Source organism: Camelus bactrianus, chromosome 11, assembly GCF_048773025.1.
Source record: "Camelus bactrianus isolate YW-2024 breed Bactrian camel chromosome 11, ASM4877302v1, whole genome shotgun sequence".
NCBI lineage: Eukaryota > Metazoa > Chordata > Mammalia > Artiodactyla > Camelidae > Camelus > Camelus bactrianus.
In genome coordinates this window covers 54,015,964-54,029,769 of record NC_133549.1, presented here as the reverse complement: position 1 = coordinate 54,029,769, position 13,806 = coordinate 54,015,964, and the positions used below count along the sequence as shown (strand labels likewise).

At 35.4% G+C, this 13,806-nt stretch overlaps 1 protein-coding gene across 3 annotated transcripts in view; it reads left to right on the top strand.

Annotated features, from left to right (window-relative positions):
* The window catches only part of PCDH15 (protocadherin related 15), a 721,184-nt gene that overhangs the window by 579,600 nt on the left and 127,778 nt on the right, over positions 1-13,806 (top strand). For all 3 annotated transcript variants that reach the window (XM_074374029.1, XM_074374028.1, XM_074374030.1), the window contains exon 21: positions 2,145-2,261. In XM_074374029.1, coding sequence (XP_074230130.1) covers positions 2,145-2,261 — 117 coding nt within the window. The remainder of the gene's footprint in view (positions 1-2,144; positions 2,262-13,806) is intronic.

Sequence of the window (13,806 nt, the reverse complement as noted above, 5' to 3'; positions counted from 1 at the left end):
GCAAACTGAAGAGGGGTTCACCAGTCTTTTAATGGTCTTCAGTTGTTTACCACCTTAGGTTTCTGTGTAATCAGTTTGTGAGTCCAGATGATAAAAATGTCCACTGTGCATTCAGTTAGCAGGTGAATCTGGTGAATACTTTTCTGGTAAAAAAAAAAATAGGGAAAGAGAAGGCCACTGTACTCAGCACTGTTAACAGCTGTATTGACATAACTGGGAAATCTTTTTTTTTTTTTTTTCCTGAAGAATCAAATTCATCCAGAAAATACCTGGAACATTAAACTTTTTAGTGTCCCCTGGAGGATAAAAAAAAGAAGAAAATTCATAAGAACATATTGAGTTTATGTGATTTTGGAAACACATCACAGAAAAATCACAAAGTTGGGCTCTTTCTTTTCTAACCTTCAGAAGTTAGAATTTAGGGGTGCAAGAGGAGTTCCGCCCCTTTCTTTACAAGATTCACTTGTTAAATTAATTGGCACTCTTGAAAAGAGCAGGAGAAATTGTGCATGCAAATGTCTTATATATTTACCCCCTGCCTGAAACCTGAAGATCAATACTCTTCACTGTCCTCATACAGAGAACCAGTGCTTCCTAGGTATGCTTACTTGTTCAGATTCTAAAGCTCATAATTTATAAAGGAAGTCTTCTTTTTCATAGTAGAGGTTGTGAATACAAGTCACAACAGAGGAAATGATTTTTTTTTTTAATTTTTACAGTTTTGATCACAGTTCAAGATCTCCAATTTTTATTACAGTCTACAGGGTTTTTCATATTCACAACTCAGAAGTCAACTCTGTTGTGAACATAAAAGCAAGCTGTATTTGATTGTAATAATTAACTATCCTGACCTCTTTGCAAAAAGAGGTGTCTATAATCAGTTAATTTGTGTATTTCAATTTACATTGAGCAGGAAAATTGTTGTATCTGAGCAAATATCAAAGACTGTGTAGAGTAATTTTTTTCTTTTGTTTTTAATAACAAGTGAGAAAAAAAGATGTCCTAGAGAATAAGATAATTAACAAATTTAGCTTTGGGCTCAAATACGTTTGACCCAAAGTACCCAAAACAGTGCAGGATGTAAAGATTATTTTAATGTAAGTAAATTTAAGAAATATAAATCAGCCATGTTATAAACATTGTTTTGGAGGAAAAAAATGATATACAATTCTCCTTAAAAGATACAGTGGTTGAGAAAACAATGGTCTTGGTCTCTGGGAACCAGATGAATTGGTTTGACTTCGCCGAAGAAGTAGATTAATTTAGGCAGTCACTAACCTGTCTGCAGAATCAGTATCTTGACTTGTCAAATGACAGTTAAGTGACACAAAGTTGGGGACATCTTTTTCCTGAGTCACCATAGTATCCCCAGTGCCTAGCACTGGGTCTTAAAAATGGGAGAAACCTGGAAAATATTTGTTTAATGAGTGACACTACATGAATAACAAACAATGCACTAATAGCACTGAATTGTGAAAATTAAAAAAGATGCATTTAAATGACTTTGAAAAAAAATCTTTAAATAAGTTAACATTATTTTTTTGACTATAAGGACATCTAATCCTACGTGTCATTATTGTAGGGTGCTATAGGGAAAACATTCTTTAATCATTTTATGTTTGTAAAAATGTAAGATGGCATCAAAGGATACTTCACAACTTGCATTTGAAATGTTCTAATCATACCATTATGCTAAGTATATAAAGAATTTGAAATCACACCAGAAACATTAAAGAGCTTTCAAAGCAACAACAACAAAACAAACAAAATACGATCTTCTACAGCTGTCTCATAGAAGGGCATTTTTTATGAAACGTGTTCCTACTTTTAAAAGTTCAAAACTACCTCAACCATTAGAAGTATCTTCAGAGAAAATTTCAATCATCCTTCCATTATCTGAAAGGTGTATTTGGAGGAGGGCAGGGTGGGTGGAATGGGGTAGGTATCGCACACATGAATATTGTATAGGAACTCTGGCAGTTTCCTCTGGGCTGTCATTCTGTAGTGAAGGTAAAGGAATTGAGAGGACGGAAGGCTGACAGTGGCAAATGGGTTGTGTGATACGGAGAGATGGAGTCGGTCTAGCAAGTGTGGACCTAACCCAGTTTCAACAGAAGCACTAAACTCTTAATTGTGTTTCACAGGATATGAATGATTATCCTCCAGTATTTAGTAAACGAATCTACAAAGGGATGGTCGCTCCAGATGCTGTCAAGGGTACACCTATCACGACCGTTCATGCTGAAGATGCAGACCCTCCTGTAAGTAGCAGACATTGATTAATACGATGAACTGTAGTCAGAAAAGCCTTTAACACTTATAAATGACCCCATTCCCAAGACAGAATAGCCAGTTTGTGTGAGCTTCACTCTATTCACTCACAGACATTTTATGTACTCTTGCCTGTTGCACCCACAGACACGGACCATATTTCAAGTGATTATTTGAACTTATACATTTAGGGATATGCTTTTCGTTTTACTGGAATCCACAATTTGTCATTTATCAATTTGGCTAGCACTAATGATAAATATGTACAGAATGAATTGTCTACATTTGTAATCAGTATCATTCAGGTTCTTTTTTTTTTCCCCCTCCTTTTTCAGTTTTATTAGGTAGAATTATTATAGTTCGACTGCACATTATATTGCATGTGAATACATACATACAGTATATTCAGGTTCTTTCTTTAGAACACTGTAAGCTTAGGTTAGCCTGGATAAACTTTATCCTTATGTATTTTCCATTTTATTTATATTTTGCTAGCCAACACTAAATCAACATATGACATAATGTTATACTGAATGCGTTAATTTTGGTAAACTAAAATGATATTGCTTTAAGAACATATTTAATAGATTATTTTATTATCCAGAATTTTATCTCTTTTGAGATACCTCAGATTGCTTTTCAAAATAGAGGGTTTCCAATTAAAACATTGTTGTAGCAGAAATGAGGTAAATTTTCCTTAATATTATTTCTTAATGAATTAAAATAGCATATAGAAGTGAGAGTGCCTATATAAAAATGCTTTCTATAAATAACTTGAGTGCTTTATAGATATTAATTATTTATTCTTGTAATAGCCAAATGATGATTTTTTTTTAACTTTGAGTGAGCTTGCAGTATAAGTCGATGGCTGATACATTCTAGAAAAAAATACTAAAAGTACTAAGTAAACCATTTTTTAAAAGTAAGAAAATAGAAAAAGACCTCAAGTTTATAAGTGATTTACAAGTTCTGTTTTGCATTGCTAATATAAATAGTATTTATGTAATGCTATTTATTTAATAAAGGATGAATGACAGTCATAATATTTTCAGCTTCAATTGTGACAAGCTGGATAAAGTCTTTTGTGACTATGAGGTCTTGAAAAATAATAATATTAACATGAAGCAATGACCTTTCACTCAGACGTTCCTTTTCTCGAGTGTGTTAAAATGTCTTTAAAACTGATTTACTGCATCCTGGGAAATACAATAGGCAAAATTTCATAGCCTTGAACACACCAATAGAGATGGTGAATATGAAATTGGTGGTTTGTCTGCTTTTTAAGTAAACTGTCAGAGGCACAAGATACTTTGAAGTGCACATTCAATTCTAGTCAAGACATGTGCTTTGAGTACCAACTCCACAGTGATCACAGTGCTAACCAGTTTGTGCTCTCCAGAAACAGACAATCTCATAGGGAAAACAGACCTGCACACAGAAACTATAAAGCACTGTACTGAATTAAGTTACAGTGTAAGGAAGGAAAACTGTCCTTTCTTCCCCTCCAGGTTCCTTGTCTAGTCTAATAATTAAATTTACATAAGACAGATTAACAGGAAAAAAACAAATTTAAATTTGTATGTACGGGAGCTCATAAAAATATGTTCAAATAAGTGACCAAAGTAGGTAGCTTTTGTACCTTTTAGACCAAGAAGCAATACATTTGTGAAGAATCGACAAGCTGAAGGGGTCTGGGCTTGGGGTAGTAATTTAATTTAGAAGTAACAGGTTTCCTTGTTGCTCCTACCCGTCCTTGAATTCTCTCTCTCTGGTAATGAGGATGTCTCTCTTTCTCCTGATGCAGGGAGGTTATCTTTCATGTGGGAGATTTATTTCTTGCTTTTAGGGGGACAAAGAAGAGTCAGAGTGTCCTTCCTACACTGACTGTTTCTTAAGCAACTTTAATTCAAAGTAATCGATATGCCCAAGTGACATATTTTGGGCAGCCTACCCTGAACCCTGTCATAAGCAAACACAGCATCTTAAAATACTCGAATTTCTAAGAAATTTTCATTAGCACAGAATGTACGATAGGGTTAAGTTTCATGGCATTAATGATGAGAGACTGCACGTGGGGCTGCTGCTCCCTATGTAGCACAGACCTCAGCGTTTGAATATGGATGGCAAAGTCCCCACTTCACCTTTGACACCTGTGACCTTGGTACCTGGTGTGATATTCAGTCACTCCACTGATGTGAAGGATGCTGTCTTGGTCTATCGTCTATACTCTAAATAAGTTATATTACTTATCTGCAGAATTTATGTAGAAAGAAGGCCCTCTTTTACTTCCTAAAGCCCTTTTATGGAAGTTTAGCAGGCTCAAACGCTGTATTTCTTTGGAAGAAGCTCTTAGGTTTGCATTCCCAATAGTAGTTTTTAACATTCAATATCTAATGCTGGCTCTTCAGTAGATGAAAGGTGGATGCCAGTCATCAGCTGGAATACTGAACATGCGTATTTCACTTAGTGAATGCATATTTTATCAGACTCAGTTTTGATCCTTGAAACACTAGCAATCTTTTGGTATAACTAGTATTCAGCATAGAGTTTTCTCTATCACTGATGCAAATTGTGTCCCTTATTAGCATAGTCACAATTTGGCTGCACCTACACTGATCCAAAATAAAAGCTCACCTCCATGAAAAATTTTTGAAGGTTAAGTGTTATGTTACAGAACTTTCAAAAATGTTATGATTGATTTTTGCTTTCATTGGTTTATGTTGATGCCATAAATATAGAATAGGTCTTTTTTTGCTTAGATTTGCCAAGTGTTTTCTACTCTGTTACTATTGTAAATATTTAATTTCCTATCCTCCAGAGCACTTATGTCAGTTCCACTACTTGGGGCTGTAAGTATCTATGGTAACCCTATGCTTATTTAATGGTGTCTCTTCCAAACTAGAAGGTAATGTCCTTGAGGGCAAGAATCAAAACTTACTCCAGTTTGCTTTCCCACATCTAACTCTGTGTTTGGTACTTAGTAGCAAACATTTGTTGAATAAATGAATAAATTAACAGTTATTTCTGTGCCCTTTAAAACTGACAGAATATGCCAGATCTTAAGAAATTTAATTAACTGTGGCCCTGGAAAAATTTCTTAATGTCTCCAAGCCCAAGTATGGACATTCTAGGGCTGTGAGAATTAAACAGGGTGATACATATATATTACCAAGTGCTGCTTCCACCCCCTCTTATAGTAGGCACTCTTACAATTCTGCAATAATAATTTTCATCTCTAGAGGTTGGCCATATCAGGCCAATGAAATGAGAACCACCCATTTTAAACTAGGAAACAGCAACAGTGAAATCTGTTGAAGTATCAGATGGAGAAATGGGTAAGGTCTCAAAGCCAGAGAGAGCACTGCTGCTGAATATAAATTAAGAATTATGAAATGCATGTTGTGCAAAACTGCAGTGATCTAGAGGGAGGAAAAAAATCTTCCAGGGGATTTTTCCCCTGAATTAAAGCCGTTAGGACGTTTATTTTCTGTCTTGCTTCTGTGACTGCATTGACGTTATGTAGTTCACCTGAGACGTATATAGTGAATGACTGATCATTTTGGATATTAAAAATTGCCAGCCTTTTCTTTCTGCTCACCAGAGACTTCTCACTCCAAATTTCCACAAAGTGAAACTGCAAGTGTGATTTCCATTTGTGTATGTTTATTCTTTCTGGAGCTGCAGGCCAAAGCCCACGATACGAGAGCTCTCTTTCTGGGTAGGGTAAACGTCCTTTATGAGCACGTGGACACAGACAAATCTGGATAAATGAATGAATAAATTATGTTTCCCTTTTGCTAATTTCCAAGAAGGTGTGTGGAGCCCATGGAGACAGACCTTCTCATGACTGTGTCATTCTTGCCGTTTAATGAATCTGAGGAATTTTTAAGATCCTTGTTTAAAGCAAATCAGTAGATGGAACATGTTTAATATCAGCAATTTTGACAAATTTTCTTACTTGCCTATATTCATGTGAGAAATATTTAGATATTGATGACTTTTTTTTAGGTTTTGATACTGTTATGTGAAGTAAATGTGCTCCTTAAAAAAAGATCGTGTAAGTTCTCGACAGTAATTGGCTTTAAGAATCAGTGAGTATTCTCACTATCCTTTTCTTCTCAGAAATTATTTTTATAAAGGGATAACATTTGCGACTGTAAGATGATTTTCCCCCTGCTGAGATTTTGCAAGTTATACTAGCCTTTCAGAGTTCAGACAAGCTACCTGAGGAATTATTTTTAAAGTGTTTTCACAGGTGGCTTTAATACCCTTTTCAATCATTTGAGTGCACTTTTGTTGATCCCTTTAGCATGAAAAAGATGGTCAGTTTTTTTCTTTTCTGTGATGTATGACTAAAAATGTCATGAGGTCACCGAATAATGCCCGGTAATTATGGCATTGTTTTCAAAACGCTTAACCCTCCACATAGTCATTTGGTTGCAGTCTATAAGCAGAGGGCCTAACTGTGGAATGAAAACAACAATCATCTTTATCCATGATCTGCTGCTTGCTTGCTTTGTGTGCAACAGTTAAAACTGTTCGGGGCGAGGAGTGTTATAAGAATGAGTTTTTATCTCCAGAGAATATGGCTGTTCTGTATCATTTTTCATTGATTCAGATCTGTTTTGCACCACTCACTACTTACTGGCTTGTGTTGTCTTGCTGTATTGATTTAGGTTATTGCTAGCAATGTAGCAGAAATTCTGGTTTTAAAGATCAGTGCCTGCTAACCACACTTGCTGACCCTGGAACACGTGGAGGGAACGTACTGGGCTCAGCGTTGTGTTTAATTTTTTCCTTCACATCAAAGCTGTTAGGGAAATAATCGAGAACTGTTTTCACGGTGCACATCAACTTGTGGAAATTGAATAGATGTAGCCTAGCCTGAGTCCCTCTGGTGTCGCTCACTTAATTAGAAAGACACCACACTGTGAAACAGTTGGGACCTGGTCTTTAGAATGACAATGGGTTATAATTAGATTTGAAAGTGAAAATGAATACAAAAGGCAGGGTTTTATGAGAAAGTTTACACGTGATTAATGTCTAGAAAAGGCTTATCTAAGTATTTTAAAACTCTGTGTCATTTTCTCTTTTTGTGGCTTATCGATTCTTTTCAAGAACAATTATATTGTTGACATTACTTGAGATCAATATTAGATTTAACTGTTTCAGATGTAAATGTTCTTCTAATTAAGAAGCTGCCATGCTTACCAGGGCTAACAGGGCGTTTTTCTTTTGTTATAACACTAATGTTTATAAAATTTAGGGTTTTTTAGCCTTTACAAAAGTGTCATCCAGTGACGTATTATTATTATTATTTTTCTGGATGAGAATAAACCTCATGGGATTAGTCTCTCAATACACCACAGCAAGAGAGGTTTCCAAGGGAATTGAGTGAAATATAACAAGCTCTGTCTGGGGCTCACCCATAGGCTTTATGGCTTAAATAATGTGCTTTATTTTGAATTTCTTGCCAGAGGAAATGAGAAGAGACCCTCTAAAAGAGTATCTTGGCTTCTTATCATCCAAATTCTTGACTTTAACACCGTCAAAGCCTGTTAACTCCTGTCCTTACCATTACCCACTTCACAATTCTTCCATACCCTTGGAGATGTAGGCAGTAGACCTGCAATCAAACATGTGCCTGGCACAACACAGACACTTCACAATACTTAGTGAATAAATTAACCAATCAGAAAACTTTGTGTATGTGTGTGTGTGTGTGTGTGTGTGAACTTAAATAAAAATATGACAAGGTAGAGTCAGAGTGAGCCATGATAGTGTGCAAGAAAGATGCCAAGAATGAGGAAATGAATGCTTCCTGGTGTGATCTGAGCCTGCTCAGGACAGGAATTCAACTTTTAAAAAATGTAGGAGATTCATTTAAGTGAGGGTAGAAGAAACTGGCAAAGGAAATGCATCAAAAATTGCAGAGTCAGAAATACTCATCAGACGTTCATAAATCTGTGTAATATGGTCTGAACCAAGAAATGTGAGCTATTTAAAAGAACACATTAGGCTGTCTTAGAGAGTCACTTGTAGACAGGAAATGTGGCAGATACGGCTTTACAAAACCCATTTTATTACATAGAAAATGGAAGCTTACTGAAGTCTTACAAACAGGACAATGACAAAATCAAAGCTGCATATTGGAACAATTTGTTTCCTGTGATATGCAGTCTTCACTGGATGAGATGATGAGTTAGCAGCAATTGCTTTCACTTAAGCATGAAAAAAAAAGGTGGTTGATGGAAATGGAGAAAATAAAAATATGTAAAAGCAATTGAAGTTAGAAGGATTAACAGTGATTGGGCAGGAGGTTGAAGATCACAAACAGAATGAAAGCACAATCAAAAGTCAATCATATGATATCACTTATATGTGGAATCTAAAAAAAAAAAGACACAAATGAACTTATTAACCAAACAGAGACAGACTCACAGACATAGAAAACATACTGATGGTTACCAGAGGGGAAAAGGGGTGGGGAGGGATAAATTAGGAGTTTGGGATTTGTAGATACTAACTACTATTTATAAAATAGGTAAACAACAAGTTTATACTGTATATCACAGGGAACTATATTCAACACCTTGCAATGAAAAAGAATGCCTATAATGAAAAAGAATATGGAAAGGAATATATATATATATGTATAAAGAAATCACCCTGCTGTATACCAGAAATAACATAACATTGTAAATTGACTATACTTCCATATAAATTAATTAATAAATTAATTAAGTTTCTAGCTGGAATATTAAAGATGTTCATGACATTAGTCGATAGAAATAAGGTAGGCAGAAAAGAAAGCTATTTTAAGGAGAAAATAATGAAATCAAACTAGGAAGAGTTTAATATTAAATGATTTCAAAATATCTAAGTGCAGTCATCTACAGAATGATAGAAGTTGTCTGATTCCCTACCCAGGGCATGGAGGCTGAGAGAACTAAGTCAGGACATGGCAAGTGAGGGAGTGATACTCACCAGATCTATCCAGGAACCAGAATGCCTGGGTCGGCAGGAAGCATATCTCTTTCCCAGAGTTATAGGTTCATCAAACTAAAGAATACATAAGACATAGTGCTGAGAGGAGGCAGGAGGCAGACGGCAGGATGGAGCCAAGATTCCTTAGCACAGGTGAACAACCTCGTGAAGAAGAACTGAGGGAGCTACTGGGTTGCCATAGCAGCTTTGATCCAATGCCAGGATGACCTGGCTGTATTGCAAGGGCCAGGGGTGGGTCAGGTAGAAAATATGGGTGTAACAGCACAGGACAACGTGTGGAAGAGGAGACATGTGAATAGAAGCTGAAGCGATGAGAATAAATAGCATTTTCCAAGAGAGAAAACATAACCAGATAAAAGGAAAACTTGGAAATAAAGCCTCAGGTTTTGCCCTTTTGTGGATGGAGCAGGAGCTGTGGAGTGGAAAGAACCAGAGGAAGGAAAGATGAAGAGAGGGTAGAAGAGAAATCTGCTAGTGATGCGGTTCAGATGAAAGGAGGCTTTCAATGCCAAGAAGGAAATTAAATGGTAGAGAATGTTTTGTTTTATTTTTGTTCTTGTTTTCTGTTTGTTTTTGTTGTTGTTGGGGGGGGTTGTTTGTTTCTTTGTTTTTCTTTTTTTGTTTGTTTTTTTTAAACAGACAGGGCAAGGAAAATGAAATCAAGCCAGTTGAAGGTCCATGGCTTGGTTAATTAGAAACTCATGAGTAACTTTCATGGTAAACTGGCCTCTGCTTTCCTGCATCTTACTTAATATCCCTTAATTTTTCATGTGTCTGTCTTATTTTGAGAGTGTGACATTTATTTATATGGTATTTTTGTTGTTGTTGTTTTTGAGACAATCAGTTTTCTTTTATTACATTTTCTTCAAAAAATTACTTATGTGCATTCTCCATAGAAATTATCTATAGCATTTAAGTTATGTTTATTGTCCATATTCACAACTACTTATACTTATTTCTGTGTTTAAGGCTACATAGGATTTATGCCGTTCCTTTCATATTCTGACTTACCCATTTTTAAGTTCTTCATCTTGTTGCATCTCTTGGTTTACTCATATATGTCTTCAATTCTTTGGAAAGATGTATACCATGTGAGTTTTTATATGTATGGAATTCTTTTGTTTATACACAGAACAAAAAACTTAGACTATTAGAGCCTTGGGTTCAAACTTTTGCCCTGTAAAACTATCCATATGCTTTTCCACTATTTTCTGTTTTTTAACATTGTAGAAGTATGAGGCTATATTAATTTTCTTAATTTTTAGGTTTTTGTTTGTTTGTTTCTGCTTGTAAGACTCATTTCAAGACTGAAATGTTTTCACTGGTGTATATTTAGATACGCCTTTCTCTGCATGGATTGTGTCTGGTATAGGATGGTCCCTTTTAATCTGCAAACTTACATACATGTTCATCAGCCCAAGAAAGATTTTAGTGGCTTCAACAATAAGGATTCTGGGGTGAAACTGGCTGGTTTCAACTCTTAAAGCTCCTAGTGACTGTCCACATGGCCCTGGACAATTTTCTTAGTCACTCTGTCCCTCAGTTTTCACATTTGTAAAATGAGAACAAAAATAACATAACTAAAACCTTACACCCTTTGAATAACAACTCTCCATTTCCCCTTCCCCAAGCAGCAATTCCGTTGTTTCTCTTTTTCAGTTTGACTGTTTTGAATACTTCATCTAATTGGAATCACGTGGTATTTGTCCTTCTGTGACTGGCTTATTTCACTCAGTGTAATATCCTCAAGGTTCATCTATGCTGTCACAAATTACAGAACTTTATTCTTTTTTAAGGCTGAATACTATCCCATTGTATGCATATGCCACATTTTTTTAATCCACTCACCCACTGATGATCAGTTAGATTATTTCCTTACCTTGACTATTGTAAATAATGCTGCAATGAACATGGCAGTGCAAATATTTCTTCAAGAGTCTGATTTCAATTATTTTTAGATATACACCTAGAATTGGGAAGTATGTACTGTGAACTTCTAACACAGCAGGATTTTATGAACACGTAGCTACAAGACTAGAATGTATGAACCTAATGTTCTGAAAATAGCGGGAAAAAGAAAATAACACTATTATATAAAGTTAAAAAAATGCACACAAAAGTGCCAGTTAGGTTTTCCTACCAAAATGCTTCATAGTTAACAATACCAGAGTAACACTGGCTCACTTTTAAAAAAAGGTTTATATTTTTATTCATGTATCTTTGAGGCAGCACAGGATTGGCTGGCCCTGGTTTCAGGCTGAAGGTTTGGGTGGGCTCGTGCCAATTCCACATGCCTCTTCCTTCAGAGATCCATGACTAAGTAGGTCTGTTTTGCATGCAGTGCAAGACGGGCTCACAACAGAACATGCCCAACCACATGATCATGTGTAAAGCTTCTGGTTGTGTATCCCTGTCTCTCACATTCCAAAGCAAGTCACATGGCTGAGCCCAAAATCAGTGCCGCAGGAAGGAAGGGGAAGGAAGTGGATATTGCTGAACAACGATGTAATTTACCACAACAGCCTAATTGAAAGACACTCCTGAAATGCGTTACAATGTTTGTCTCTGACGGAAAAGGAGGTGAAATCAAGGTGTGAACGTGAAAGGAGATAAAGAAATGAGAGGAAAATGTGTCTAGTGGATCCAATGATAAAAATGTTCCATAAACTATGGATTATGTTTAACTTAAATCTCTGTCCTTGTGGTCCAAACAAAGTACATATTCCTCAATATTTATTATGTATGTGTGCATCCAGTATTATTTAAGGGAACTGCAGTAAGTGTTAGGGGTTAAAATTGTCATGTTTCCTATTCTTAGAATTTCAAATTTAAAGAGATAGAAATTAATGAAAACTCAGTCAAGTAAATAGAAATGACAAACTAGGAAGAGCTCCAAGAATTAAATCTTCCGGGTGCTGTAAAACCAGACAAGGTGGGGCCTGATTTTGTCTGCGTAGTCAAGGAAGGTTCTGAAGGAAGTGACTCAAAGCTTAGGCCTGGAAGATAAGGAGGTGCTTCCAAGGCAAAGTGGGATGGCAGAGAAATTATGCCCTCAAGTAGAAAAAAGAAAAATTAGTTTCAAAACCAAAATAAGGCAGTTTTATCGGGAGACTGGAGAGGTAAACCTGAGTCAGATCCTGTGGACTCTTGTAGGCCATGGAGACAATGTCAAGCTTTTTTGTTTCATTGTAAGCAACATGGGAGGGTTTTACGGCAGAGGGGACAGGATCACTAATTACTAACTCTAGTTCAGTTTCATCCCTATTTTTCTGTTCCTTTGGTTTTGTGAGTTGATTTTTGTGAGGGAAGTTGAATGTGTGCCCACTATTACCTTTATGAATGTAAACAAACTCGTCCATATGAGGAAATTTTACAAGGTTTATATAATTTCTTATTTGATGTCTTAGGGATTTCCTTATGTTTACCTTTGAAAAACATGTTTCCCAAAAGAGTTAGTGGTAAATAATCTTGCAGCAAATATTTCTTAGAGTCTTTAATAGCTATTAATACCATATCTGCAGAAACTGAATTATACATATAAATCAGTGACATCTTATATAAGGAATTTGCTTATAAGAGTGTTGACTCACTCTGTTGTCAAAACATCATAATCACTCCAGTGTTAAAAATTAGGAAAGGAGAAAGAAAAAAGAAAAGCACGTGATCTCTTCAGTGGTTACAGGAGACTTTGACCTGCAGTTTTTCTTAATTTTTTTTTAACGATACCTTAGCAGCCAGTTAAGATCCACTAAACAAAACAAAACAAAAAGCAAAACAAAAAAACAAACAAACAAAAAACACCCTAAGTCATTATGACTGCAAAAAACAATATAAACTACTTTACAGTAACCCCTGATACTAAATCATACTTGGGAGATTTTGTGAATTACACTCCTACAAAATAAATCAGATTAGTTGCTTTCAAAGACATAGGCAAAAGAATTTTGAAACCACATCAGGGAGAAAAATCTTTGTGTACTTGAAAACGAATTACTTAATGTTTGTGTGTAATGATAATAATAGGTTTAGTATTCCCTCATATAATGTGATTGCCATTATTATGAGGAAAATTATGTGGGTCTGAGTAGGTAATTTCTTGATAATTATGTATTTAAGAAAAATGACTAATTCAAGATATCCCCTGATATTAAGGACTTAATTATTTTGGTCCATTACAGTCTCATTGAAATTCCCTGTGTTTGCAAGACCTGCAATTACCTTCTGTAGTAATTAATTACATTCTCACCATCATAAAGTCAAAACATATTGTATTTCACACCCACTATAAGCATCAAAATTAAAAGTATAGCAATTTACTGAGTAATGAAGAAAATAATTGAGATCTTAAGAATTTATTTTATATACATTTACATTTATTCTGATATATTAATGTTATCAATCTGTATAAATATGTTCCTTTTTGATTTAAAAAATATATAATGTAAGTACCACTATAACAGGGTTTTTTGTCTGTCATGTTCCCATCATCTGGAAAAAATGTCTCATTCAGAGTATCACTGTATCACC